Here is a 26584-nt window from a genome sequence, read left to right on the forward strand (position 1 = left end):
ATGTAACCCATGATAAACAATCTATTTGTATGACTTTTGATTAGTTTTATCATTAATTCTCATCTCCATAACACCTGCTATAGGTTAGATGAAATAGTTTCGTTTATTACCGAAATAAATGGCAATATAATAAAACTGATGATCAACTTATTGTCGGACCTGCTTCCGCATATTTGGTTAAGAGAGGAGCTGAGCTGTCAACTGACCACCACATTGTGGTGAGTTGGATCCGATGGCGCAGGAAGATGCTGGACAGACCTTGTAGACCTGAACACATAGTGATGATATGTTGCGAGCGTCTGGCGGAGGCCCCTGACCTGGGATCTTTAATTCACACCTCCAGCAGAACTTCTGTTACATCCCGAGGAAGTCAGGGACATTGAGCCATGGGACATGTTCTGGTACACCATTGCTGAGGAGCTGTGGCCGTAAGGTTGCTGGTGCCTGTCATGGGGGAAATCCCCGAACCCGGTGGTGGACACGTGCGGTGAAGGGCGCTGTCAGGCTGAAGAAGGAGGCCGTCCGAGCTTGGTCACCTTGGTCGACCTCGAAAAGGTTCTGGCAAACCTTCGACCGATTCAGGAAGGAGGAAGCAAAGATACAGAAGGGATGGAGAACTGTTCTCCTCAAATGGGGATATAATCAGACAGTGGAATGAATATTTCGAGGATCTCCTGAATGCCACTTGCCTTGGAGGAAGTAGAGCTGGAAGACTCAGAGGGGGATTTGCCCATCTCTAGGGATGAGGTCACTGAAGTCGTCAAAATCTCTTTGGTGTAAGTCTCTGGGAGTGGATTAGACAAACCCTGAGTTCTTGAAAGTGACATAATGGGTCACATCTGCATCCCTGCCTTATGGGGAATGAAATGCTCATTACTATCTGCTTGAAGGGTGGCATGGTGGTACACTGTGTGGAGTTTGCATGTTTTCCCCATATGAATGTGCCCTGCGATGGGTTGGTGCCCCATCCTGGGTTGCACCCTGCCTTGCACCCGTAGCTTTCAGGATAGGTTCTGGACCCTCTGCGACACTGACAATGGATGGATATCGGTTTGAAAGCAATATTCTTGACCGCTTTGTTTTTGCTGCAACGAGGAACTGATTTTCAGATAGGGTTAGGGTTAGGGTTAGGGAATCCCATATGTTTGAGTTACAATATAGAAATTTCATTCCACTTACTAGTAGCTAATTTGCTGAAATGGTTTGCAAATGGCTGTTTTGATTCTTATGCATCTTGGACTTCAATGATCATGCCCCTGCCAATCTTTCAATCCATCGCAGGACACTCACATACACTCACATTGTCACATACAGTCAGATACACTCACATACAGTCACATACACTCACATACACTCACATACAGTCACATACAGTCACATACACTCACATACAGTCATATACAGTCACATACACTCACATACACTCACATACACTCACATTGTCACACACATTCACATACACTCACATACAGTCAAATAAACTCACATACAGTCACATACACTCACATACACTCACAATGTCACACACATTCACATACACTCACATACACTCACATACAGTCAAATAAACTCACATACAGTCACATACACTCACATACACTCACATACAGTCACACAGTCACACACATTCACATACAGTCACATACACTCATATACACTCACATACAGTCACATACACTCACATACAGTCAAATAAACTCACATACAGTCACATACACTCACATTGTCACATACACTCACATACACTTCCATACAATCACATACAGTCAAATAAACTCACATACAGTCACATACACTCACATTGACTCAAATACACTCACATAGTCACATACACTCACATACAGTCACATACACTCACATTGACTCAAATACACTCACATACAGTCATATACACAGTCATATACACTCACATACAGTCACATACACTCACATACAGTCATATACACTCACATACAGTCACATACACTCACATACACTCAGAGATGCCATTCTGAATCATCTTCAAAATTTGTATCAACTATAACTTTGAGCTTAGAAAAGTCAGAATTTAATTGAAATCCATGCTGAAATGCATGTTAGTGTAACTCTTTACACTGGCAGCAAAAATTTGTGATACATTGATGTATTATTGATATATTTAACTTTTGTGTCTGACACATTTACAACTGTACCTTTGCAGTAATAATGTTATGTATGCTGATATATTACCTGTAGCAGACTCCAGTCCGCCAGTGACCTTGGGCGGACCCTGAAAACTGGTTTAAAGTGGAAGAATGGGTGGATGGATGATTATAGGTGTTTTCTAATCATGAAAATGAACATTTCATTAATTATATATCCATGTGTGTAGTAAGAATGATATATAACATAAAACATTATTTTCAGGGGTGTAGCCAGATATTGTACTATGATCTGGCCAGACTTGACCCAATTATTTTAGCTGGGGTAGCAATGAGGTACATTTTGTATATTTCATTAATGGGGGGGGGGTTACTCCAATCAATTTTGCCACAATTGCCTGATCAACATTGGGCACCTCTGGTCTTTACAGAATGTTATATATTTATAAGAGCTGTGTTTCGCAAACACCACAAGGAGGAGGCAGAGATTCAAAATGCTATAGGAATCCAACAAGGACACTGGGGCAAGTGATCAAGGTGCCTTGTTTACCTCAGTCCTCATAGCTAAAGGCTGCTAAGAAGGGGATCCTGCCAGAACTCATTTAATGTCATGCATGCTTTATAAAGCACTGACCAGACTCAAATATTCATAGACAACTTTCTGTTCAGTTGAGTTGAAGCCCTATACACACCCCCTTTAAAAAGTAGCTATGGGGTAACATTTGACGCAGGTTAATGCAGACTATTTAAGGGTCATAACAGAGGAAAGGAATCCCAGAGACTTATATGGGCTACCCACATCGAGCTTTTTCACCTGCTGCTCAGTGTCATACGTAGCGAAGTCACATTTAAAGCGTGCTTGACCGGGACCAAGGTCTTTTCCCTTTAGAGCCTGTTCTCAAGTTATTCTTCACCTCCTATCAATTTTCGCTCCTTCACACTTCGGATGGTTTTCAAGCGCAACTATATTAATGTCCCTCCAAACGAGTCACACCCATCATCTCGAGTATAGCGAGGCAGAGAAGCAGGCAGGTTCTCATGAAACAGCCAACTCTCGCCAACACCCCACTCACAAATAAGTAATCAGCTCACCCACCCGCAAGGTTTCTCCCGTTATATATTTAGAAAATTTATAGTTAGATAAATTTAACACTTTCCCATTTGTCATTGTCAATCTGACAAGGGGCCAGACAGTAATTGGCTGAGGGAGAACTAAGAAATACACTAAAGTTACACTACTACAGAAAGCGGGTTAATAATCAGAATAGCATTGAAAAGGGATTTTAATGCGACGTAGTGAGAGAGAGGGTGGAGAAGGTGGGTACTGACGAGCAACACGCACAGAGCGAGAAGGAGGGAGTCTTCTGGCCTCCCTTTCGCGTCCCATCCCGTCCCTTCGCGGAGCTGCGACCCAGTCTCCAGTTATTCCAGGAATGTGCGGAACATGGCCGCCGGCATGAAGGCGCAGAAGACTGGGCTACTTGAGCTCCGGGTTTCTGCCGAGCGCTGGGTGCGAGTGTTAGCCTGCCTGACTGAAGAAGCGCTCACTGTGGGTCCCGGGGACACCGCCGTAGAGCCCGCCGCCCCGAACAGCAGCCCGCCCGGCGCAGTGAACGGAGATCCGTCCAACATCTGCTCCAATCCCCCTGTGCCCGAAACGATCACAAACGTCAAACGCACCGTGCGGGTCGTCAAGCAGGATGTGGGAGGACTGGGAATCAGCATTAAAGGTACTTTGTAACTTTTTGTTTTGAAAGCAATTTCCGACTAAAGTTACGAGTTTAACGCGCTACTGCGCGGTTCTGCGTCCAGTCCCGTAACCTTCCAGGTCCGCGGCGATCAGTTTTATTTTCTCCAAATAAATGGATTAATGCATTAGGACCTTCCAGGGTTTTTGTAATTTCGTTCAAATGCTTCTGTCAATCTTTTTGTAACAAAAACACTTCCAGGGCTGCGAGTAACACTTGACACAAAGGAGTTTTTTATAGCTTCTGTCTGCAACAAGTTTAATGGCAACTTTTTCAGCTGCTGCCATATTCGGAGCAGTTCTGCGTATTTGCGGTAGAAGTAAATGCTGGAAACGAAAGTGGCAAAATCACGGAAAGCGATTCTGTCAGTATTCGCAGGAAAAAAAAGATTCGATTCGATGGCTTTTGGTTTAACAGAACGCCTTGAATAAGTGCGAAAAGTATGTATATAGAGGGGTTGCGTTGCTGTCATTAAATACTTAGAGGTTTACCGTTAATCAATGAACCGCAATAAAAAGGTTATTTGGAAAGATGCATCTTTTAATAATGTTATTGACAGCCTGATCAAGTTATAGCTATAAGCTCATTTAGGCCCACTTTAAGTGCGACTATCTTGTCCGCATGTTCATGCGATAGAAGACATAACTTAGAATAGTGATAATAATCTTTATACGGGACATTTGATATGGAGCATAAATATTTGCATCCTTGAACTGAATTGCATAATCAGAAGCTCGAGAACTTGAGACAAAACTACAAGTACTGGAAATGGCTTTGCTGTTTTCCCCTTTTGTATCTGGCTGAATGGGGGCGGCTGGAATTTGCGCCCACCCAGATCTCCACATCTGCATTCTTTCTGTGTGTCCTTTGGATCACTGTCTGGAGCTTCATGATAATACTTTTGCTTTGGCTCCTCCTGATCTCGACATCCCAGAGAGTTTGTTGAGGCAGCGTTACGGTGATCGTCCCGATTGCCGTGTGCGCTGCATTCCTCTCATCGCCGGGGGAAGCGCGCATTACACCCCGCTGCACAAAGCGCTCCACCGTAGAACAAACTAATTTCTGTTTGGCAATTAAGAAAAAACGGACGTATTACAGAGACAACATGGTATAAATAAACACCATATTTACATGTAAACACGTATAGTATATTTATAATCGAAATCTTTAAATTACATCATTAAAACATTAAATTGCGAGAGTTTTTGTTGCGTTTCATTTCGACCGAACGGTCAGCTATGGATTACGTTTGTTTAAGGTTTGAGGTTTCACGAGATATATAATATATATTTCATTATATATTAATTATTATTATATACTATAATAGTGGGACATATGTAAACAGGTACACTCAAAGCAGGCTGCAGTAAATTTAGTTAGGTCTGCAATATGAAAGCATTAACTGTATCTTAGATGTGAATGGGAAGATCAGGCTGTCATCTGGCTGCCTTATGTGGACAGCTGACATGCAGCTCCCAGAATCCTTTGGGTGCTGACCATCTCCACACACAGTTTCATGGGAGAAGACCAGCCTGGTCATGTTTATTTTTGGGGTGTTCACCCTGGCATGCAGAGTGTGTCATCTGCACTTGGCATCAGTCAGGGAAGAGATAGAGGAAGATATGTAGGCAGAGGTCATAAGATGAAAGGGGTCACCTTTCAATTTAAAAAACATTCAGTAGTTTGTAACACAGTTAACAGATGTTGCCTTCAGAGTCCAGATTCTGAGGTGCCATTGGTACTAACTGTACTGATTATGGATTACTACAGCCACCATTGAAAAATAATGCTACTTAAAATAATGTTCACCATCACTCCCTGATAATTGGCACCGAGTTTGTCAGAAAATTTCCATGTAATATTTCCTGTTAAATGACATGAAAAATAAAGCAGTTTATCCAGTGAATGTCTGGTGGTCTTGTGAAACGTTCACACTCAGGTAAGGTGCATTTTCGACAAGATGCCTGTCAGTCTCAGTCTGTAACTCTCATATTTGACTGTATGTCTGTCAGTCGCAGTCTGTAATTCTCATATTCGTCAGGATGCCTGTCAGTCGCAGTCCGTAACTCTCATATTCGTCAGGATGTCTGTCAGTCGCAGTCTGTAACTCTCATATTTGACAAGATGTCTGTCAGTTGCAGTCCGTAACCCTCATATTCGACAGGATGTCTGTCAGTCGCAGTCTGTAACTCTCATATTCAACAGGATGTCTGTCAGTTGCAGTCTGTAACTCTCATTTCTGCATCTCACATTCCCATGTGATTTGGATCAGCAGGAAATGCAAACATGGATTCCTTTTTGAGCAAAAGTGACAATGTCATCATGTTTACAATGTTAATCTTGCTAGTAGACATGAGCTTCACTGTCAGGGCAGTAGGTTAAAAAGTCTTGTAGAGATGCCTGGTCCTGCTGGGTTTTAATCACTTGGGACAGTTTTTAGATAGAGTGAGCACCTAAACCCAGTGGATACTCTTAACCCACAAGTTACTTTCTTATCAGAACCCTGACAGATCTAAAAACATACTTGGGGGTCTTTGCAAGGACTGGAACCCCTAATTGCTTCAGGGGTACCGGATAAATGACTGAGCCTGCACTCGGACCCGTGCTTCGTCAGACAGGACCCCAAAGAGAGCAAGATGGGATATGTGGGAAAAAAAACATTCCATTGCACAAATATCCACACATAAGCAAAGCATCATTTCATTTAAACACAGCAAATAATTAAATGTTACCCATATATTCAATAATGTGACTTAAGGTCAATACGTAGGTTAATAACTTGGAGTAATACTATGCAAACCCTCCCTAGTATAGAGATATTTACACCACTGATCTAGTTTAATCTTTTTTAAAAGAACTCATTAGAAAAATCGTAGTCTTAGCTGTTGTGAAGGACTGGTATCCTGGCCAGGGTGTACACCTGCCTCGTACTCTGGGCTGTCTGGGATAGTCTTCAGGACCCTTGTGACCTGGACGAACATTTGGAAGATGCATGGATGGATAGATAGTCTTGGCTATTTGAAATTAGGTTTTTCTTTACATAATACAACTTTACTTCAAACAGCCAAATCTAAAGCCCTTAAATTACCAGGAATCATGTTACTCTAGGAACGTTCATTGGTTTTTTTTGAAAGGAACTGTTGTCTTCTCAGGAGGGAAGGAGAACAAGATGCCCATTCTCATCTCCAAGATTTTCAAAGGGCTCGCGGCCGATCAAACCGAGGCCCTGTACGTGGGGGATGCCATCCTCTCTGTCAACGGCAACGACCTGCGGGAAGTCACGCACGACGAGGCTGTCCAGGCCCTGAAGAAGACGGGCAAGGAAGTCATTCTGGAAGGTAGGCCGCAGAGTCAAGTGTATAGTGTGCTTGTCGCCCTCTGTGGAATGTTCACTCTGCCGTATTATGATAAACCATGCGCTGGTGGACCTCCCCAAAAAGATAAATAGGGTTGTCATGTATGCCTCTTAAAACTGAAAGCGATGAATAAAATGGTACTTCTAACATCTGGAAGAGCCTCTAGGGACCTGATGTATCCAGTAAATATGGAGCGTTTGAAAGAGGAATTGCGCGCTCTCTTTAGAAACCTCTCTGCACAAATAGTATAACAAAACATAGAGCTTGAACTCCACCCCATGAGCTGTGGGTTGGTATTAATGCTCTCACACTCAGCGCCTGCAAGGTTAACGTTAAAGGCTTGGATATCCAACTCAAAATAAAATGGAAAAAATACTGCAAGGAGCGTTTATGGTTTTTTTTTTTTTTTTGTACTTTAAATGACCTGTTATGACAAACCTGTTTGGCACATTCATCATGAACAGCTAAAGACGTACGGTCTTCTTCACTAAATTTCACTATGAGTGGCTGCTGTTCCATCCACATATTGCAGAATGAGGCAGATTTATAATGTGTGTGTTTTTTAGCGTATGGGATGATGGGACGAGGAAGCCTGTATGAGATTGTATGAGGAGAAGAATATCTGGGTAGGTAGGACTGTGACTGATTTCACGTGCAGGACAAGAACGTCAGTGGTACTTATTATTGCACATAATCAAGTTGCACTGGTTAAAATGATATGCGGCCTGTGTACATGTGGACATGATTAAGTGTTGTGTGACGGAGACGTGTTCCGTTTCCGCTATCTGGGTTATTTTAGTGGAGTACTTGTCGAAAACCCACTGAGCTCAGCCCAGCTGTCCATCAGAACTCAAAGGTCAATAAGCCCCAACCTCTCTTGCTTTTACTGCACTGTAGGAATGTCAGGAAACTCACCGTTTTGCCAGTTGTTAAATGCCACCCACTTCCTTCAGTCTGTGACACCTCATTCGCTTTATATTTGTGCCTGAAGTGCTGCGGCAGTCACTGCTGACCAGGGTCTCACTGATCCCTCCATACAAGCTGATGGTGGTGGGCAGTTTCTCGCTGAAATACTGGAAGAGCATTAAGCAGACGTTGGCCTGTTACCTGTAGGTAACATCACGGTTCAGTGTCGGCCATCTTCAGTCACACCGGACGGATGCAGTTATTTATTTTGGGCTGGCATTCAATTAGCACATAATCTATATTATGCAACCAGTCATGTGAGTCTCTGAGGGTAGCGCAGCTTTTTATTTTTGCTTGTTTTGCTTGGTTGTTAAATTCCCTCCTTGTTTATAGCGGAGGTCGAATTACATTAAGTGTGTATTTCTAAGCTGTGCATTACTATCATTCTTGGTTAAATTATCAAGAGATAACCCCGTTCTTTTTAGTTTATCTTACATGTCATCCATGATCCATCTGCTTAGCCTTATCTTTCTGTTATCTATTTTAAAAAACATTTAAAATGTAAAATTAGGTTTATGCCGTTCATTTGTTATTCAGGCGTTGTTCAATATTATCCTTTCCTATAGCACATTTGAAAACGATCTGGTAAATGAAACCAGCAAGGAAGTGTGTTGTCCTCCAGGCCAGAGAGCAATGATAAGGCTTTGAAATCTGGGGTGGGAACCAACTGTTGTCAGGCACTGCCTGATTCAACCCAGCTTTCTATTGGTTACTTTTTGGCCTATGGCAGGAGGCCTCAGCTGTTAACGGGAGCTTCCAAACCTGCACATTGTCAATCACAGCCTGGTCGAATGTAGCGAGTAACAGTGACACTTCACATTCAGTGGTCGCTCCGAATGATAACCACGCCGCAGCTGCACTGAGTTTTATGTCCATCACCATGAATTACTGAGTGTGGGGGAAAAAGGGGATCAAGAATTAATGTTTGGATTGCAGGGGGCACCCACTGTCTGATTAATGTCTCTGTGCTGATAGGTTGACAGAGGCTTGACAAGGAAGGAGAGAGTATATTTTGATATATGGCGAACCACAACTCAAGCTAAATATTTTAACTTGAACCCTACTCTTTATACCGGCAGGACTGAGGCAGGAGGTAGACTGATGAAACTGTAAATCACAGCATTTTAGCAATAGGGCCTCAGCTGGCTTCAGTGAGAGACTGCAATGTCAGAGACTTAAGGTCTTAGAGCTGACTGGTGTCTCCTTCCATCTGTCTGTTGATTTATTGGGTGGTAAAATAAGTTGACAACAGCTAATTGTTAATAAGAGAAACCAGGCTTCAAAGGCGTTGGTTGGGAACACTGTTGAATCAGCTTCAACATTAGAGGAACCAATCAAGTATTCTGGGATTTAAGCAGTTGATGACATCACATTATAATCCTTGTTGCTGTGGGTTTTCAAACCTCATTCTCCCACCGCTGGTTTTAAGGACCTTAACAATGTGGCACCTCATTAACCGGCTGTAATATAAAGCATCAGGTTAAAGTGCTGCATTAGAAGGTAGAGCAACATTGGTTGAATGTGAGTTTTTATTGGCTGAACTTACAATAACCTGTGTCTAATTTCAGAGTTAATATCCTCAGTTGCAACTTTAGTAATGAACCTTGTATCAACATGAATTTATTCCTTTTTTTCAACATTTGCTGCTTCCACACATAGTGATTCAACATCTGCATTAGAGGTGAAAGTTCACTGATGCTTAAGTATCACTATGGCACTGATCTATACAAGTCTAGGCCACACTCCCAGTCATGACCATGTTGTCACATGGTTTGGTCAGGTCCAATCACATTCAGGCGTGCTCCCTCATCCAGCGGAAGCGTAGGGGAAGGACAAAGTCTGGTACTGATTCTGTTCTTGTGGACCTGAAAACGGGTTTCTCTCTGTTTTCCTTTTTTGGCTTCACGTAGAAAAGTTGTGAAGCTGTGGCCTGCTTATCATTGCTAATTACCCCTTAGCATCACATCTTACTATGTCACATATGTAGTGTTTAATGTTCTCCATTATGAGCAGTTTAGTGACTGGGCTTGCAAATAAGGCCGTGTTGGAAGGATATACCAGCGTTAGCTTTGATCCTAGCAAGGATGGCAACATGGACGGGATGGCAGCCCATTGCAGGGCACATACTCACACATACAATCACGGGCAACTGAGAGGCGCCGATTCATCCAACTGCATGTCTTTGGGCTGCTGGTGGAAACCTGAGCAACCCAAGGAGGGCATGTGAAGTCCATATATACAGAGCAGGCATGGGATTCGTAGCCATGACCCGAGAGGCACGAGAATACAGCACTGCCCTCTTGATTTTGTTTTATATGTTGGTTTGTAGGGGGTCACCTTACAGCAGGGGTGTCGAACTCCAGTCCTGGAGGATTAGAGTCCTGTGTCGCTTAGTTCTTTCCCTGTTCCACCACAAATGATTCAGCTCAAGAGCTGTGTGGTAATTAGCACAATGAGTTGAATCAGGTGTGTTACCTGAGGGGAAACCCAAAAATGTGCAGGGCTCCGCTCCCCCCCCCCCCCCCCCCCCCCCAGGACTGGAGTCTGACCCTCTTGCCTTAGAGGGTTAGTGACTGCAGTCTTTCTGTGTTCCTCCTTTTCCCTCAGGTGGCCCCATTCAGACAGATATTCAGCAGACAGACAGATTGACTGATAGATTGGTAGATATTCTTTGTCATTGTAATTAAAACAACAAAATTTTCTCTGGCTTTTTCTCCAAGGCGACGTTATATACAAATATATATGTTCACAGAATAAATAGAGCCTATAGAAACACAATTGAAATACTTACATACTAAAATACAGAAGACATTGCTACAATGACAAGGAAAACAATAGTTCTGAGAGAGTCCAGCTCACAAATGAGTTTTTATGTCTTTTTACCCAGGTTCCTCCTGCGGTTCCTCCCAGGTTCCTCCCAGGTTCCTTCCTCCGTCTTTCTAAATTGCCTGTAGCATATGATCACATGTGTGGTCATTTCAGTCAACCAGCTGAGTCCTCTGTGACTGTGACTCTTTATACTCAACTGGCTGCTTGAAACAAAACCTTGGTCTGGATTTGTACTCTCTGGACCTGAACTTTCCGCCTCTGCCTGGCTCGAAGCAGGAGGGACGCCGTTTGGTCTCCTGACCCGCTGAGCCAAAAGCTATGAGTCGTCACGCACATGCGTGTCCGTGCGCCTCCCCCCCCTGCTCTCGTTCCCACACCAGCCAAGCCGCTGTCACTGCAGCAACAGGTGATGGCGAGCGGCTATTTCCCAGCCGGCCTACCCGCCAACGGCCCCCTGAGCAACGCAGACAAAGGACAGCCAGTGTGGGGGTGGGGTGGGGGGTGTGGGGCGTATGTATCTGGGAGAGCTGGGTATTAATCCAGCCTCAGGGAGCTGCACCAAGCATTTGCGGCACACACACAGAACCCTGCCAAATTGTATTTTGCAAACACGCCCCTGAGGGGTTCTCTGTTAGGGTTATTCTTTAGCACCAAAAATAAGATGTTTTTCTTTCAGCAAAGTTTTGCTCCTGCCCCCACTTCACCTTTCCCAGATATTCAGCCCTCCTTAAGCAGTGGGTGTGTTTTCCTTGTTACAGTTTAAGGCTGCCCTCCTTGTCACTTTGAAACCCTGCTCAGAGGAAGCAAGCAAAGGTCTCAGGCTTGCAGCGCAGCCCCCCGACAGCCCCCCAGCAGCAGTCTGATGGCCGCTGGCTCCCCGCAGGAGGGTCCCTGTCTTTTCACGGTGGTGCCAGTGAGTCAGCTGCACCCAGATGGTAGGCAGAGGTTATAAAAAACAGGGCTGTTCCCTGCATCGCAGCAGTTTGACTCTATCCAGGCCTGATCGCCAGTTCTGCTTTTTTCCTTTTTTTCCCATAAATACAGTCGTAAATCTGCCTGCAACAGTCACAGCTTGACCATACCATGTGCAGATGATGTAAAGACTGTCTTACAGCTTTTCAGGTTTTGCGTATTTTATTATCTTTTATCTTCAATTTCAAGAATGTCCCCTGGGACATTTATCTAAACAAATATAACTTAGATATATTAATTTTAGATTATTATAATCGCTACAATTTTTCAATGATCAAAGGCTTTTCCCTGATATTTGGACCCCACCCTAGTAAAACACAGCCCCATAGTCTCCTGATATTTCTTTACTAGCCCCCAAGCTGATTAATTCGTATTTTCCTTCTCTAGAGTTTTAGCAATCATTTGATCACAAGCAGTATCTGATGAATGTTAACCATTTAATCATTTAAGCCCCTTTGGATTAGATGTTATTACTCTCAAACCATAGGTTTTCATTGCATAAATATAGCAAAAGTTTTCATATAAATAAGTTGAAATGATGGATCCTGCAGCAAAGCTAAAAACATTTCCACATGGTTATTAACAAAACGGATTCTGTTTAGTCTGATGCCAGATTTTCTGCTTTGTTTAGTCCAATTTCTTATCTGGATTAAATTTAAAGTAATGTTCTTGGGACGTTCTGCCACGGTTTCTTGTCCATTTGAGGTTTGGCAGTGTGACGGGGGGGTCCCTGTCCAGGAGCCTGAGTCACCCTGTACACATCAGCACTGGGTGTGGTCCTCCGTTTTTAATAAAACCTGAAGACGCTGAGCTTCTCCATCTGTTGCTTAGGTCGTTTTCTCAGGGGCACGTATGCCTTTCTGTTGTGACACTGTTTGTCTCTCACAGTGTGGAATTGTGGGAAAACACCACCTCCTGGCTACCGCGATGTGGCACGCAGGTCATAAGCTAAGGAGCCCCCTCAAAGCGTTCAGGCCTCTTTTTCTGTCTTCATTTCATAAAGCCCGTGTTTGATGTATAATTCAACAAAACCCCCGCTGGAGTGTGTGCTCGATTCTGTTTGCATGTGTGTATGTGCCCTCCATTTGCGTCTTGTATATTTAGTGTCTTGAACGGGAGATGGGCGATTCTGTGGTTAACGTGGTTTGCTGGCAGGGCAGTAAGCGTTGAAATGTGCTGCGTAGCCGGTCAAGCAGACCCCACTGCGTTTTGGATGCAGGGGGAGGGGGGAGGGATTTAGCTGTTGACTTTGCCAGCTGGGGCTAGGAGGTCGCTTTCTGCTTTCTGCTCAACAGCGATCTTGACACTAACAGCACAAGTCTGACCGGGGGGCTCTGGGTTAAAAACCCAGTACAATCTCCCTGCTGTATTCTGGTTATAGAGAAGATAATGACGACACTGGTTTGGGCTTATCCCTGTTGTGTTTCCATCCATTTTCCTGGAGCCCGTCCCAGCAAGCATAGAGCACGGGGCAGGGTAACGTGCTGGACAGGATGACAGTGTATCATACGGGACACGCACACCCAGTCATACAGCCCGGTTAGTTTACGGTCACCATTTCACCTAACTGCATGTTTTTGGACTGTGGTAGGAAATCAGATCATCTGAAGGAAAATCACAAGAATGCACTTGGAACAAAAACAGGAATCAAATCCACAACCTTGAAGGTATGAGACTGCAGTTTCATTCACCGAGCCACTACTCAGCCTGTGGCTTACTGGCTTATTGGCTTATCAGACGAATTCACCCAGAGCAACTTTCAGTTGTGCATTGTAGGCGTCACGCTAGGGTCAGCAGAAGGGAACCTACTGGGCAACCTGAACCGCCATCGTCGAAGACAAACGGCCGGGTCAGTAACAGACAGGTTACACTGTCAAAAAAAAGAACATCACTTTGTACCTTGACTTGTCACTGGGGCTGTACCCTCAAGGGTAATTGTACCTTTTACGGTAAAGAAATGGACTATAAGGAACATTTTAGTACCACTAGGGGTACATTCATGTAATTTGTTCTTTGGGATGTTCCTCAGAGTCCATTTCCGTACCTTAAAAGGTACAATTACCTGCAGCTAGAGGGTACAATTGGCAGACCCTTGAGGGTACAACCCTAGTGACAAGCAAAGGTACAAATTGGTACTTTTTTCTGGCAGTGTACCGGCTTCGATTCCAGGCTTTTAGGTCTCAGTATCATGCCTGGAATTTCAAACAATCCAGCTTTTTTACTGAGATCGAATCAGGGGCACCAATAAGTCCTCAAGTGGTGCTTTTATGACACACCTAACTCCCTTAAATGGTTAAAAAGTTCCATTCATATTCATCAGATATTGCTTATAACAAGAAATGATTTCTCAAGCAACACTCCAGCAGGAAATATACAACCGTGAGCTAAGTGGCACCGCTTGGTGGAACAAACATCTGAGACTGACCTACCAGTAAACGAATCAGGGAATTTTGCATTAAGATAATAAGTAAAAGGTTGTTTGGGGTGACTTTGTAAGGCCACAGAGGAGGGTTTGCGTGGTGTGGGGGGTGGTGGGGGGGAGGGGGCAGTACATCTGCATCTAAAAATGCTGCTCAAGAGATAGTTATAACAGCACAGCGGCAGCTGCTAATTTTAGCTCTGCACGAGGGCTGCCGGAGAGAGTGGCATTCATGGTAACGTTCGGGTTTTATTAAACTCAATCTGCCTCATGTTGACTCAGCCTTAGTAGTATTTTCCATTTCACTTCTTATGTTTTTTCCTCTCCTGGATGGTTTTACTCAGAACGGTTTAGTCTCCTTTGGCTCAGAAATACAATCGCTGTCATTTAGCGAAGGTTCATTTTTGGATATTAAGAGCAGAAGTAATTTTTCCACGCTCCACCCATCCCGTCCACACCCAGATTGCATATCGCTTCATTTTCCAGCATTCTGAGATGGGAAGAAATGTTGTTCAACGTCAGAAAGTGACTGAGAATCGTAGAAAAAAATTAAGCAGTGAGAAAGGAGTACAGGCAGATTTACATTTAATTTGCTTAGAAGAAACTTTTATCCAAAACAATGTACTTTTTTTTTTGGAGAAAGTGGGTCAAGTCAAGTCAAGTCAAGTAGGTCTTATTGTCATTTCAACCATACACACAGTATATAGAGAAATGAGATAACGTTCCTCCAGGACCATGGTGCAACACAGAGCAGGACAAAGACAGAGCAACATCATAAGTGCTTCATAAGTCAGACAGTCCCTAGTCAAATTGGGTGGGGGGGGGGGTTAAGTGAAATCATCACCCCGAACCCAGGATTTGAACCAGCGTCCTTCCAATCACAGTCACAGCATTCTAACCCACCAACTCGCATGGTAAAGTGTGTGATTTGGGATGGAATGATATATCAATAGGTAACATGCAACAGTCAATTAAAAATAAATAATAGAAGTTCTATGACGGGATTTTGAAATGGAGGCAACCTGCTGAGCAATGAAAATGTAGCCACATTGTTTTGGAGGATAAGGGATAAAGGTCGTGCCATATGAGAGGTCAAGGCTACAGGTCACCGACGGGAGAAAGTGTCAGACTGGACGGCCGCCCAGGCTGGGACTGCCAATCCCGAGTGCTCTTACTGGCGTGAGATTTAGCCGGGGGGGTACGGGGTGGCCAGGGAAGACAGCAGCTGTCCGGACATGAGCGAAGATGTTATTTGTGCCAGAGGAAGGCTTCTTGTCTGGGGCGGGAGAGACACTTTGCACACTGGCAAATGGAAACCCGACACATGTCCGCAGGAAGGGTCCCTTTGCTCTATTTATACATGGCTCCAAGCTGCCCGGCCTGCCTGGACTGCCTGGACTGCCGGCTCGGCTCTCTGTACAGGCCCGAGCAGACAGGGTGCGAAGAACTCCCAAGAAAGGAGAGACCTGTAGATGCTCTGCATGTTGATGGGGAGGAATGAGGGGGGGGGAAGCATTTTTCCACAGGGATGTCAGTTCTCACAAAGTCAGATTGCCTCTGGACACTTTAAACATTAAATGGCACTGGTTAAAACCCAACGGTGGATCTTGCCGTGGTACCTCAAAACATGGTATTTTACCTGAGTTTGTAACACTGAGCATCTTATACAGTCGCCCCTCCAGATTAGCAAATTTGGCATCTGTGGTTTCCGTAATTCCCAAGTTGGCCATGAACAATTACATGGGAATATTTATGGAGCCGGCCGGAAGAGTGTAGAAAGTCAGGAAGACGATGATCAAGAATAATGTATAAAAAAACATATGAACAATACTGGAAATAATTTGGATAACAATATATAATGCAGTACAATATAATATCATTTAATATAATGTGATAAATATAATATATACAGTGGGGCAAAAAAGTATTTGGTCAGCCACCGATTGTGCAAGTTCTCCCACTGAAAATGATGGCAGAGGTCAGTAATTTTCATCATAGGTACACTTCAACTGTGAGAGACAGAATGTGAAAAAAAAATCCATGAATTCACATGGTAGGATTTTTAAAGAATTTATTTGTAAATTAGGGTGGAAAATAAGTATTTGGTCAATTCAAACAAGGAAAATCTCTGGCTCTCACAGACCTGTAACGTCTTCTTTAAGAAGCTTTTCTGTCCTCCACTCGTTACCTGTCTTAATGGCACCTGTTCGAACTCATTATCTGTATAAAAGACACCTGTCCACAGCCTCAAACAGTCAGACTCCAAACTCCACTATGGCCAAGACCAAAGAGCTTTCGAAGGACACCAGGAAAAGAATTGTAGACCTGCACCAGACTGGGAAGAGTGAATCTACAATAGGCAAGCAGCTTGGTGTGAAAAAATCAACTGTGGGAGCAATTATCAGAAAATGGAAGACATACAAGACCACTGATAATCTCCCTCGATCTGGGGCTCCACGCAAGATCTCATCCCGTGGGGTCAAAATGATCATGAGAACGGTGAGCAAAAATCCCAGAACCACACGGGGGGACCTGGTGAATGACCTGCAGAGAGCTGGGACCAAAGTAACAAAGGTCACCATCAGTAACACACTACAACGGCAGGGAATCAAATCCTGCAGTGCCAGACGTGTTCCGCTGCTGAAGCCAGTGCATGTCCAGGCCCGTCTGAAGTTTGCCAGAGAGCACATGGATGATACAGCAGAGGATTGGGAGAATGTCATGTGGTCAGATGAAACCAAAGTAGAACTTTTTGGTCTAAACTCAACTCGTCGTGTTTGGAGGAAGAAGAATACTGAGTTGCATCCCAAGAACACCATACCTACTGTGAAGCATGGGGGGGGAAACATCATGCTTTGGGGCTGTTTTTCTGCTAAGGGGACAGGACGACTGATCCGTGTTAAGGACAGAATGAATGGGGCCATGTATCGTGAGATCTTGAGCCAAAACCTCCTTCCATCAGTGAGAGCTTTGAAGATGAAACGTGGCTGGGTCTTCCAACATGACAATGATCCCAAACACACTGCCCGGGCAACAAAGGAGTGGCTCCGTAAGAAGCATTTGAAAGTCCTGGAGTGGCCTAGCCAGTCTCCAGACCTCAACCCCATAGAAAATCTGTGGAGGGAGTTGAAAGTCCGTGTTGCTCGGCGACAGCCCCAAAACATCACTGCTCTCGAGAAGATCTGCATGGAGGAATGGGCCAAAATACCAGCTACTGTGTGTGCAAACCTGGTAAAGACCTATAGTAATCGTTTGACCTCTGTTATTGCCAACAAAGGTTATGTTACAAAGTATTGAGTTGAATTTTTGTTATTGACCAAATACTTATTTTCCACCCTAATTTACAAATAAATTCTTTAAAAATCCTACCATGTGAATTCATGGATTTTTTTTTCACATTCTGTCTCTCACAGTTGAAGTGTACCTATGATGAAAATTACTGACCTCTGCCATCATTTTCAGTGGGAGAACTTGCACAATCGGTGGCTGACCAAATACTTTTTTGCCCCACTGTAAATGTTAGTTTTTTTGTGCACATATATCTTTAATATTAAAAGTTATTTTGGTGAGATCTGCTCATCTTGGCTTGGGTACACTGCGCATCGTCGTCTTGACGACCAGCCTCCTCACTTGTTAGCCGTCTCCGTGACCCTGTCATCCCATGTTGCTGGCAGTACCCTTTAAACTTTCCAGTACCATTCATTTTGCATTTTTAATGATATGCCCAAGTATCACTCACAAACTTTGGACGATCTTCTGGCCATAACCCTCGTGGTTGTGACGGGGTGACTGTAGTTGAACGACTAAATGTCTGATTTTATTTGACAGCATTCAGGATGAGCACTGAAACTCTTTTCTACCCATTTGTTCTATCTAATTTATGCCAAATATAGATTTGTTTTTTCCCAATCCATAGTTGAAAAAGAATTATGCATAGTTGAAAACTAATTAAAACTATTAGTTTAGTTTTTTTGTATTTGGGAGAAAAGTGGAACGGCTTCATATTAAACAACTTCACGATTGTCTAGAAATGATTTTTTGACATTTCATGAGAAGGGTTACTTTGCGTAATTGTGCCTGAATCAACATACCTGCAATACTACATTTGAGAAATCAGTCACTTCAAAAGTTGTGGAATGTAGAATTTAAAGGAAATTTTGCATTTAACTTGTTAGTGGCCCCGGTGCTGTGAAGAACAGTCAACACTGTTAAGTTAGCTTCTGACTTGCTGGTCAAACAGCCACGTCACAGGAAGTTCTGTGAAGCCTGTTGAGCCATCAGCCCTGCTGTCTCTTCATACCAGCACTAACATCTGCGTGAGGCTTGCCAAAGCTTTTCTCTATATGCTTCATCTGTCTTGGCAGGAGACAAACAGCTTGTGTCCTTGACACCAAACCTCTGTTGCATCTGTCTCTCCCAGTGAAGTACATGAAAGAGATGTCGGCGTACTTCAGGAACGTCAATGCTGGGGGGCCGATACCCTGGGAACCACCAGGAGGATCCCCCAAAAAGCAAGGGGGGCCTAACTCCACAGCGGAGCCCAAGCTGACCCGAGAGATACCCTTGAAAATGTGTCAGGTTACTAAGAAGCAATGTCCGCCTGACACTGAAAACAGGTACATCTGCTCAGCCTGGTGTTATGCAAGACACTTCTAAGGCACGTACTGGAATAGTTTGTGTGGATTAACCTTCGGTTTAACCTTCTTTTCTTCAGACATATTTGTGTAATTATCCAACAGCACGTCAGCAGTTAGCTGGAGATTAGATGCAGATGCCAGTGTTTACTTGGGGATCCCATTCCAAAGGGCCAAACCAACGTTAGCTTTCGGTGTGGTGTTAAGTGAGTCTTTAGGGTCAAAGAAAGGCCGCTTTCCTCTAGGTGAACACTACCAGTCGAAAGTTTTCACACACACTTAGATTTCCTACATTTGTACGCTACCCACCTTTACGAACATTCACAGAAAATGCACTCAATATTCCTCGCTAACATGAATTTACAGCATGTTCACCATTTGAGTACCTTTATTAGCAAGAAAATGTAATTCCTTTGATTGATCAAAGTGACCTCGTCTAGCAATCATACCCGCAGAGAAAATTCAAGGCTTTCTTTCTACAAGGGACATTAAATACTGCATGTGTTAGATGCAGAGAAGCTGACAGGCGCAAATAAGATCTGTTTTACCATTTTCCCCCAACTGAAAACACTCAGTGCACAGTTAATGGCTCCTTAATATTACAGCCACATTGATTTCTTTTTTGGTATCTGGTTGGAATTATGTCGCGTATTACTTTTATTGGAACCGGTCATTTAGGTTCAGTCTAAACGTGACGTCGGATTTTTGACAGGGAAACTGAGGAGAAGCACTCAGCGTTCCTCTGTCCTTCAGGTACTTCAAGGTCATCTCCGCTGATCGAAGAACATCTCTGTTCCTGCGGGCAAAGGACGCGGCGATGGCACAGTCGTGGTACAACACCATTCAGTCTGCTGCCAGTGCCCTGGTTCCTAAGGTGATAGAGGAGCTGAGAGGCATGCATGGTGGCCAGGAGGTCAAGCACATCGGCTGGCTCACTGAGCAGGTAACCGGTTAGTGCTGCTAGCAGTAGCCGCTATTCCGACGTCGATATTTGTCGTATTCAGCAGTACTGTAAATGTTAAAGTCGACAGCAATTCGTGTTAAAATTTTAGAATTTGATCGTTTACATTTTAGGTATTGTGAATAAGAAATCCAAGTATGCCGAATAAGGTACAATAGTATGGTTCTGGTTTCAGAACTTTGGTTCAGGCTTTGACTGAAAAGTTGAATGTTTTCACAGGGACATCCGAGTCGACTTCAAAAGTTTCCTTGGTGGATCGAATCCGGTTTAATTCAAAGTTCCTCTAGGTCACATTGAAAAGATTACTGCTGCAAAAAGAAAGTCCACAAATGACCATCAACTCAAATAAACAGAGTCTGGAGCAATCAGGGCTCAGCTCTTTCATGAGAATAGAGCCCAGATGTTGTGGACCACAACACAGGACGCCGAGGCAGGGATGATTCACTCGCGGTTTAAAACGGTTTTATAATAAATCAAATGAGAAGCGTGGCTTTAGTCCAACAGATGTGACTAACTGGCCAGGAGGAATCTCTGAAACGATACCGCTGATTGCCGGCACTAACTTTTGGTGGGATGTTCTGCCTCAGCCACCACAGGGCCCAGAGAAGTCAGTTTTGGCCATGCTGACGGAGAGAGACCTCGTCCTTTATCATGCCCTGCCTGACAACAGAGAGTCCCTCTGCAGTCCTGATCAGAGCTACCCCCTCATTACCACCAGGTGGGCATGTCCGACACCTGCTGTAGCATCTGTGTCCACCTGTCTCAGTAATATCAGTTATTATTGTTGATGGATGGATGGATGGATGAACGGATGGATGGACGGACAGACAGACAGACAGACAGATAGATAGATAGATAGATAGATAGATAGATAGATAGATAGATAGATAGATAGATAGATACGTACCAATGGACATCTGTTGCCTCTCCAGTGCCAGGAAGGTTCCTTGTTCCTGTGAGTTTGTCATTCTTCCCGTTCTCCTTCTCTCCTCTTTTTCCTCCGTTCTCCTCTCAGATTGGTGCATTCAGGACCTGGGAAGACCTCCACCATCATGGATCCCGAACTCACCTTCGTCCTCCGGAGTGGGACTAGAAAAGGGGTGGAGACCCATGTCTTTCAGGTTGATTCGTCCAAGGAGCTCTCGACCTGGACTCACATGCTCGTGGACGGCTGTCACAGCGCCGCAGAGCTCATAAAAGAGGTCACCACTGGTATGAACGGTGCAGCCAGCCATAAAGCCAGCCTTAGCCGCTTATTCAGGGAACACAGGTTCCAAAGCAGGGGAAACGCCAAGTTGGGATACCATCCCATGGCAGGGCAGACACTCAAACACAATCTCACACTAAGGGAAGTTAGAGACACTGGGCAACTTAAAGATACCATTTAGCTTGAATCTACTGGTCATGTCAGACTTTCAAAGTAACAGCAAAATTGTACCTATAGTGTCCTCTACTGCTGTGTAACTCAGACCTAAAGCTGTCCGCATTCCTGACTTGCCGATTTCCTTCATTTTAAAGACCCCTGTTGCTGGAAAAAAAGGTAAATTATCCCCCCCCCCACCCCCTCATCATTTAAAAAAAAATTAAGCATCAGGTCTGCAAGCATGTAAAAACCTCAGCAGTGTATTTAACCGCTGTGGTATGATGAGTCTCTGGATGTTAATTCATCTGTTGCTACAATTTTAATCTCGTTTGTGCGATAAAAGAATATTCAATTTTCCAGATCTGTTGGAGCCTTCAAATAGGGCGCCATGGGTAATTCTGGAATGGACTTTTTAAGATTTATGAGCTTGTCTACTCGCTCCATCCCCTTCAGCCTGCAACTGGAATGGGAAGGAGTGCATCTTGGGCATACACATCGAGGAGGGCTTCACCATCTTCACGGAGGAGCCCGGCTCCAGGAAGACGGTCCTGCTGCAGCGGCCCTTCGAAAAGCTCCGGATGTCTTCTGATGACAACGTGCGTACGATGGTCTTGGACTTCGGCGGACCGGAAGCGGAGATCGTGAGTGTGCCGTGTTACTGTCCGTTCGGCTCCAGCAGAATCTTCTCAAAGGTCTGGGGGAGGTGGGGGGTTTCAAAAGCCGTGTTAACCTGTATGTGCGTATAAGAGCCTTGCGATAGACTGATGTCCCATTAAGGGTGTCCACTGCCTTATGCCATATTTGTGGGATAGACTCCAGTCCCATAATGGGCATAACTTTTGTAAGCCGGTATTGAAGATGGGTGGGTGGGTGGATGGATGTTACCCGGTAGTCAGAATCTTTCAGAATTCTTATGTTACTCTTAAGCCTAGTTCATATTTCACTCTTCCGCATGTGCCTTCGCCCTGCGGCCGCTCGTGCTCACGGAATCTTGCGTTCACACTCCATCCGTCCATAGACACAGATGCTTGGGCTCGGTGCTTGCACACAGCAGTGATATTCCACCAGACCAGAAGAGGGCAGATGTATTGCAGCAAACCGAAGTTCAAGCAGCGTAGTGACATGGGCAAACTTTTTATGAACAGTTCCAAAGTTGAATGGTTAGCCGGTATTAAGGTAATACTGTGTACCGCGGTATTTTGAAATCCTTATGACAAAATTAGCCGGCACCTCATCGTCTGGCAAATTATATTGCCAGGATTTCAAAATGCCAGTATAAAGTTGCTTTTGAAAATTGCATATACCGCGGTATAAAGTCTAGAGAGTATGGAGAATTAGATATGCGGATACCTCCAGCCCTTGACATACAGCTACTCACCAAAACTACAACAACAACAACTACAACTATTCTTCCTCTGCTGTTTCTTGTTACTGCTGACCTCTGCTCTGTGAAAGTCAGTGTGGCCCCCTACTGGAAACCCCTGATCTGTTTCCTCATACATGCACATTTGAGGTGCATGATGTCCATTGGGGATAAAAATCTAGATTATACATGCATCATCCAGCTCAAAACCCCTGATGACGAACTTTACACCACTAACCCTTGCGTGGACCAAAAGTGCATATGGAAAATTGAGGTACCAAATCCGCCTTTAGCTGATGCTATGGTACATAAGAACTGAACTATGTAAACCAGTTTATACAGGTATTTCGTTCAGGCACTTTAGATGGCCGTGAGGGTATAAGCTCAGTGCTGGAACTTCAACTAACAAATTCTGGGATTTCAGACCATGCCTTGTAATGGTTGATTGTGGTTCAGACAAATTGTTTAACATGCTTGACAAAGCTTTGGATTTTCATTAAGTTAGGAAGGCATTGCAGGATGGAAATGGTGTATATCAGTTTCAAATGGCAGTAGAAATAAGCTATTTATGTAGAAACCAAAGTGTCTGATTTTGTTTTTTTTTTTACTTTTATTGACTAACGGGCCTTTGTGTTCCCCCATCTTTCCCCTGACAGCAACTGGACCTCCATTCTTGCCCAAAGACCGTCGTGTTTATCCTGCACTCCTTTCTGTCTGCTAAGGTTAGACGGCTAGGCCTCTTCGCATGACAACAGCAGCCAGGTGGATCTGAGCCATCAAAGTGCTTTAGCAGCGAGAACTCAGGGGCTGGGAAGCCCACCGTGTTTTAACCAAACCACCGTGGAGAAGCGAAGCCCTCTTTTCTTCAACAAAAGGAAACCGACAATGGAACCCGTCCCACTTACACACAGAGCAATGAGGCCTTAGGGGCAAACAGCCACAAACCCATAACTGTCCAGTGAAATTTCATACCTTTCTCATAACAACCAAAAAAACAAAAGAACAATCTTCTTGTCCACATTGTTTTTAGTGCCATACGATTTGTGCCTATCAGCCTCTTGAAGGTGATGTTGGGTGACAGAGGCGTCAGAGTAGCTGTGTACCCCGGACAGCATCATCTGTTTATTACGTCGAGTCGAGATAAACTTGTTAGATTTCCATGAGGGTGACCTATGCTGTCCTGGGAAGAAGACATGGGCTGTACCATCTCGTCTAAAGTACACAATTTTCACATCTTCCTATGAGCACATAATGCAGCATATCACCATACTATTTTTATTTTTTTTTGCATCGTTATAGTCATATTTTAATTGTAGTCATACTATGCATTTGGGTCTTGTTGCCCTTCACTCAAAGTGAGGCAGTAAGAAAGTTCTAATCAATGACCTGTGAAGGTACAGAAAGCAGCGTTTGTAGAATTCAAAGCATTTACATGGCTGTTCTTGACTTTTTATTACTTATCTACAAATAGATAATGCCACATTAATGATGAAACTAGGCTTTGGTATGAATCATTTATTTATATACTGTATATAGTATATCGCATACTAATACTGAAATATTTTATTTTGTGGAGAACTTGTTTTAAATTTATGCAGAAATCAGGATGCTTGCAGTCCTGCCATTGTCCCTCTGCCTTCTGCGAGTAAAATATAATAATCCTAACGAAAGAACACAATAAACGCGATCTCAGGATGTTGTTTTGTGTAAGAATTTTAAAAGACAACAGGTTGTGCTGAAAACCGAACCCACGGTTAAAAACCATTATACACATTTTAAATCAGTGTATTACCATTATAAGAGCAAGGCAATGAGAAATACAAATTACATTCATGATATATTACTTAACTGGCAGTATGTAAAGATACAGACACATATATATGGCAGTGTTTTTGAAACTTTCAGTATGGTATTTCAGCAGTGCTTAAAAATCTATTTAAATAAATATATTTTAAACTAAAACACATTAAAATAATTGTGTGCCTTGTAAGGTTGATTGTATAAAGAAAAAGAGTAATAAACCTGGATTTATTAACCTTTATTCTGTTTTATGTTTTTGTTTATATTTTCTGTAAATTCTGAAATGATACAGTTGTTTAATATGTAGTTTTCACACTTTTCCGTTACATTTTTGGTGAAAATACCAACAGGTCAACATATTTGTGCACGAAATATTGCATTTCTGCCTTCTGGATACAATTACATACAATTACAAAAGTACAACCCTGTCTCCAAAGAAATTGGAACATTGTGTAAAATGTAAATAAAGCGGAATGCAATGATTTGCAAATCATATAAACCCATGTTTAATTCAATTTGAATTCGATGCCAGAAACACATTTCAAAAAAGTCGGGACGAGCAATAAAACACTGGAAAACTTGTCTTATGTTCAAGCAAAACACCTGTTTGAATATCTCACAAATAATTACGTCAATTGGCATCAGGTTAGTAACATGACTGTTTATAAAAAGGGTCTCTGCGCAGTGAAGAGGTTCACTACTCTATGAAAAACGATGTGGGCAAATAGTGTAACAATTTAAGAATAATGTTCTTCAGCGTAATATTGCAAAGAATTTGGGAATTCCATCATGTACAGTACATAATATCATTATAAGATTCAGAAAATCCAGAGAAATCTCTGTACGCAACGGAGAAGGCCGAAAACCAGTATTGAATAGCAGCGATTTTCAGGTCCACAGGCGGCGCTGCATTACAAACAGATACGATTCTATAGTGGAAATCAGTGCATGGGCTCAGGAACACTTCCGAAAACCATTGTCTGTGAACACAGCTCATCACTGCATCCACAACTGCAGGATGAAACTGTACCATGCAAGGAAGAAGCCATATCTAAACATGATCAAGAAATGCCACCAACTCCTCTAGACCGGAACTCATTTAAGATGGATTGAGGCAAAATGGAAAACTGTCCTGTGCTGTGATGAACCAAATGTCTGGTTCTCTTGGAAATCATGGCTGCTGCATCCTCCAGGCTAAAGAGGAGAGGGACCATCCAGCTGGCTATCAGTGGACAATCCAAAGGCCAGCATCCATGACGGTTTGGACGTATTTTTCAGGGAAGGCCTTGTATATTTCACCAAGACATTGAAAAATCGTATTCTGCCTGTTTTACAACAGCATGGCTCCATAGTCCGGCTGCTAGACTGACCTGCCTGCAGTGCAGATCTGTCACCCATTGAAAACATTTGGCGCATCATGAAATGAAAAATACAACAAAGGACACTTCGAACTGCTGAGAGGCTGAAATCCTATATCATGCATGAATAGGACAATATTTTCACTTTCAAAACTCCAGTAACTGGTCTCCTAAGTTCCCAAACATTTACAAAGTGTTTTTAAAAGAAGGGGCGATACGGCACACAGGTAAACATGCCCCCCATCCCGACTTTTTTAAAACGTGTTGCTGGGGTCAAATTCAAATTGTCATAAAACAATAAGATTTCTCAGTTTCAACATTTGATATGTTTTCAATTAAATACGGCTTTATATTATTTGTAAATCATTGCATTCTGTTTTTATTTACATTTTACACACGTCCTAATTTTTTTGGAAACGGGGTTGTAACAAACTTAAATATAATAATACTGAACACTACACAGACTGCCTCGCATTTTGGGATTTATTTACATGTGTTCTTATCACTGGTGAAATTGTTTCTCTGTCAATTACACGAAACAGACTCCTGTGCTTCGTATAACGTACATGTCTGCTGTACATCATACCTACATGGGAAGGGAGCAGTAAGTAAATGTACGAAAATACACGGTGGAGGTTGACGGGAAGTGCGAAGAGGAATGCGGGGGGAGTTTTAGTAATTGCTTTCCAGCAGGA

The 26584-nt window shown here is 43.4% G+C and overlaps 1 protein-coding gene across 1 annotated transcript; it reads left to right on the forward strand.

The window, feature by feature from the left end:
* Positions 1-3208: 3208 nt before the first annotated feature.
* Positions 3209-24772, forward strand: snta1 (syntrophin, alpha 1). Its single transcript, XM_049023105.1, has 8 exons — positions 3209-3850; positions 7021-7206; positions 18831-19026; positions 19798-19987; positions 20593-20723; positions 21021-21217; positions 21822-22009; positions 23388-24772. Exons 1-8 carry the CDS (start codon positions 3565-3567, stop codon positions 23478-23480), a joined length of 1467 nt encoding a protein of 488 aa, XP_048879062.1. The 5' UTR covers positions 3209-3564; the 3' UTR covers positions 23481-24772.
* The last annotated feature ends 1812 nt before the right edge of the window (positions 24773-26584 follow it).

Source organism: Brienomyrus brachyistius, chromosome 8, assembly GCF_023856365.1.
Source record: "Brienomyrus brachyistius isolate T26 chromosome 8, BBRACH_0.4, whole genome shotgun sequence".
Lineage (NCBI taxonomy): Eukaryota > Metazoa > Chordata > Actinopteri > Osteoglossiformes > Mormyridae > Brienomyrus > Brienomyrus brachyistius.

Bases quoted from the DNA above. Each gene is read 5' to 3' on its own strand.
- snta1 (XM_049023105.1), top strand. From the start codon at position 3,565: ATGGCCGCCGGCATGAAGGCGCAGAAGACTGGGCTACTTGAGCTCCGG. The intron at 3,851-7,020 runs GTACTTTGTAAC...TTGTCTTCTCAG, and splicing joins ACTGGGAATCAGCATTAAAG to GAGGGAAGGAGAACAAGATG. The intron at 7,207-18,830 runs GTAGGCCGCAGA...TGTCTCTCCCAG, and splicing joins CAAGGAAGTCATTCTGGAAG to TGAAGTACATGAAAGAGATG.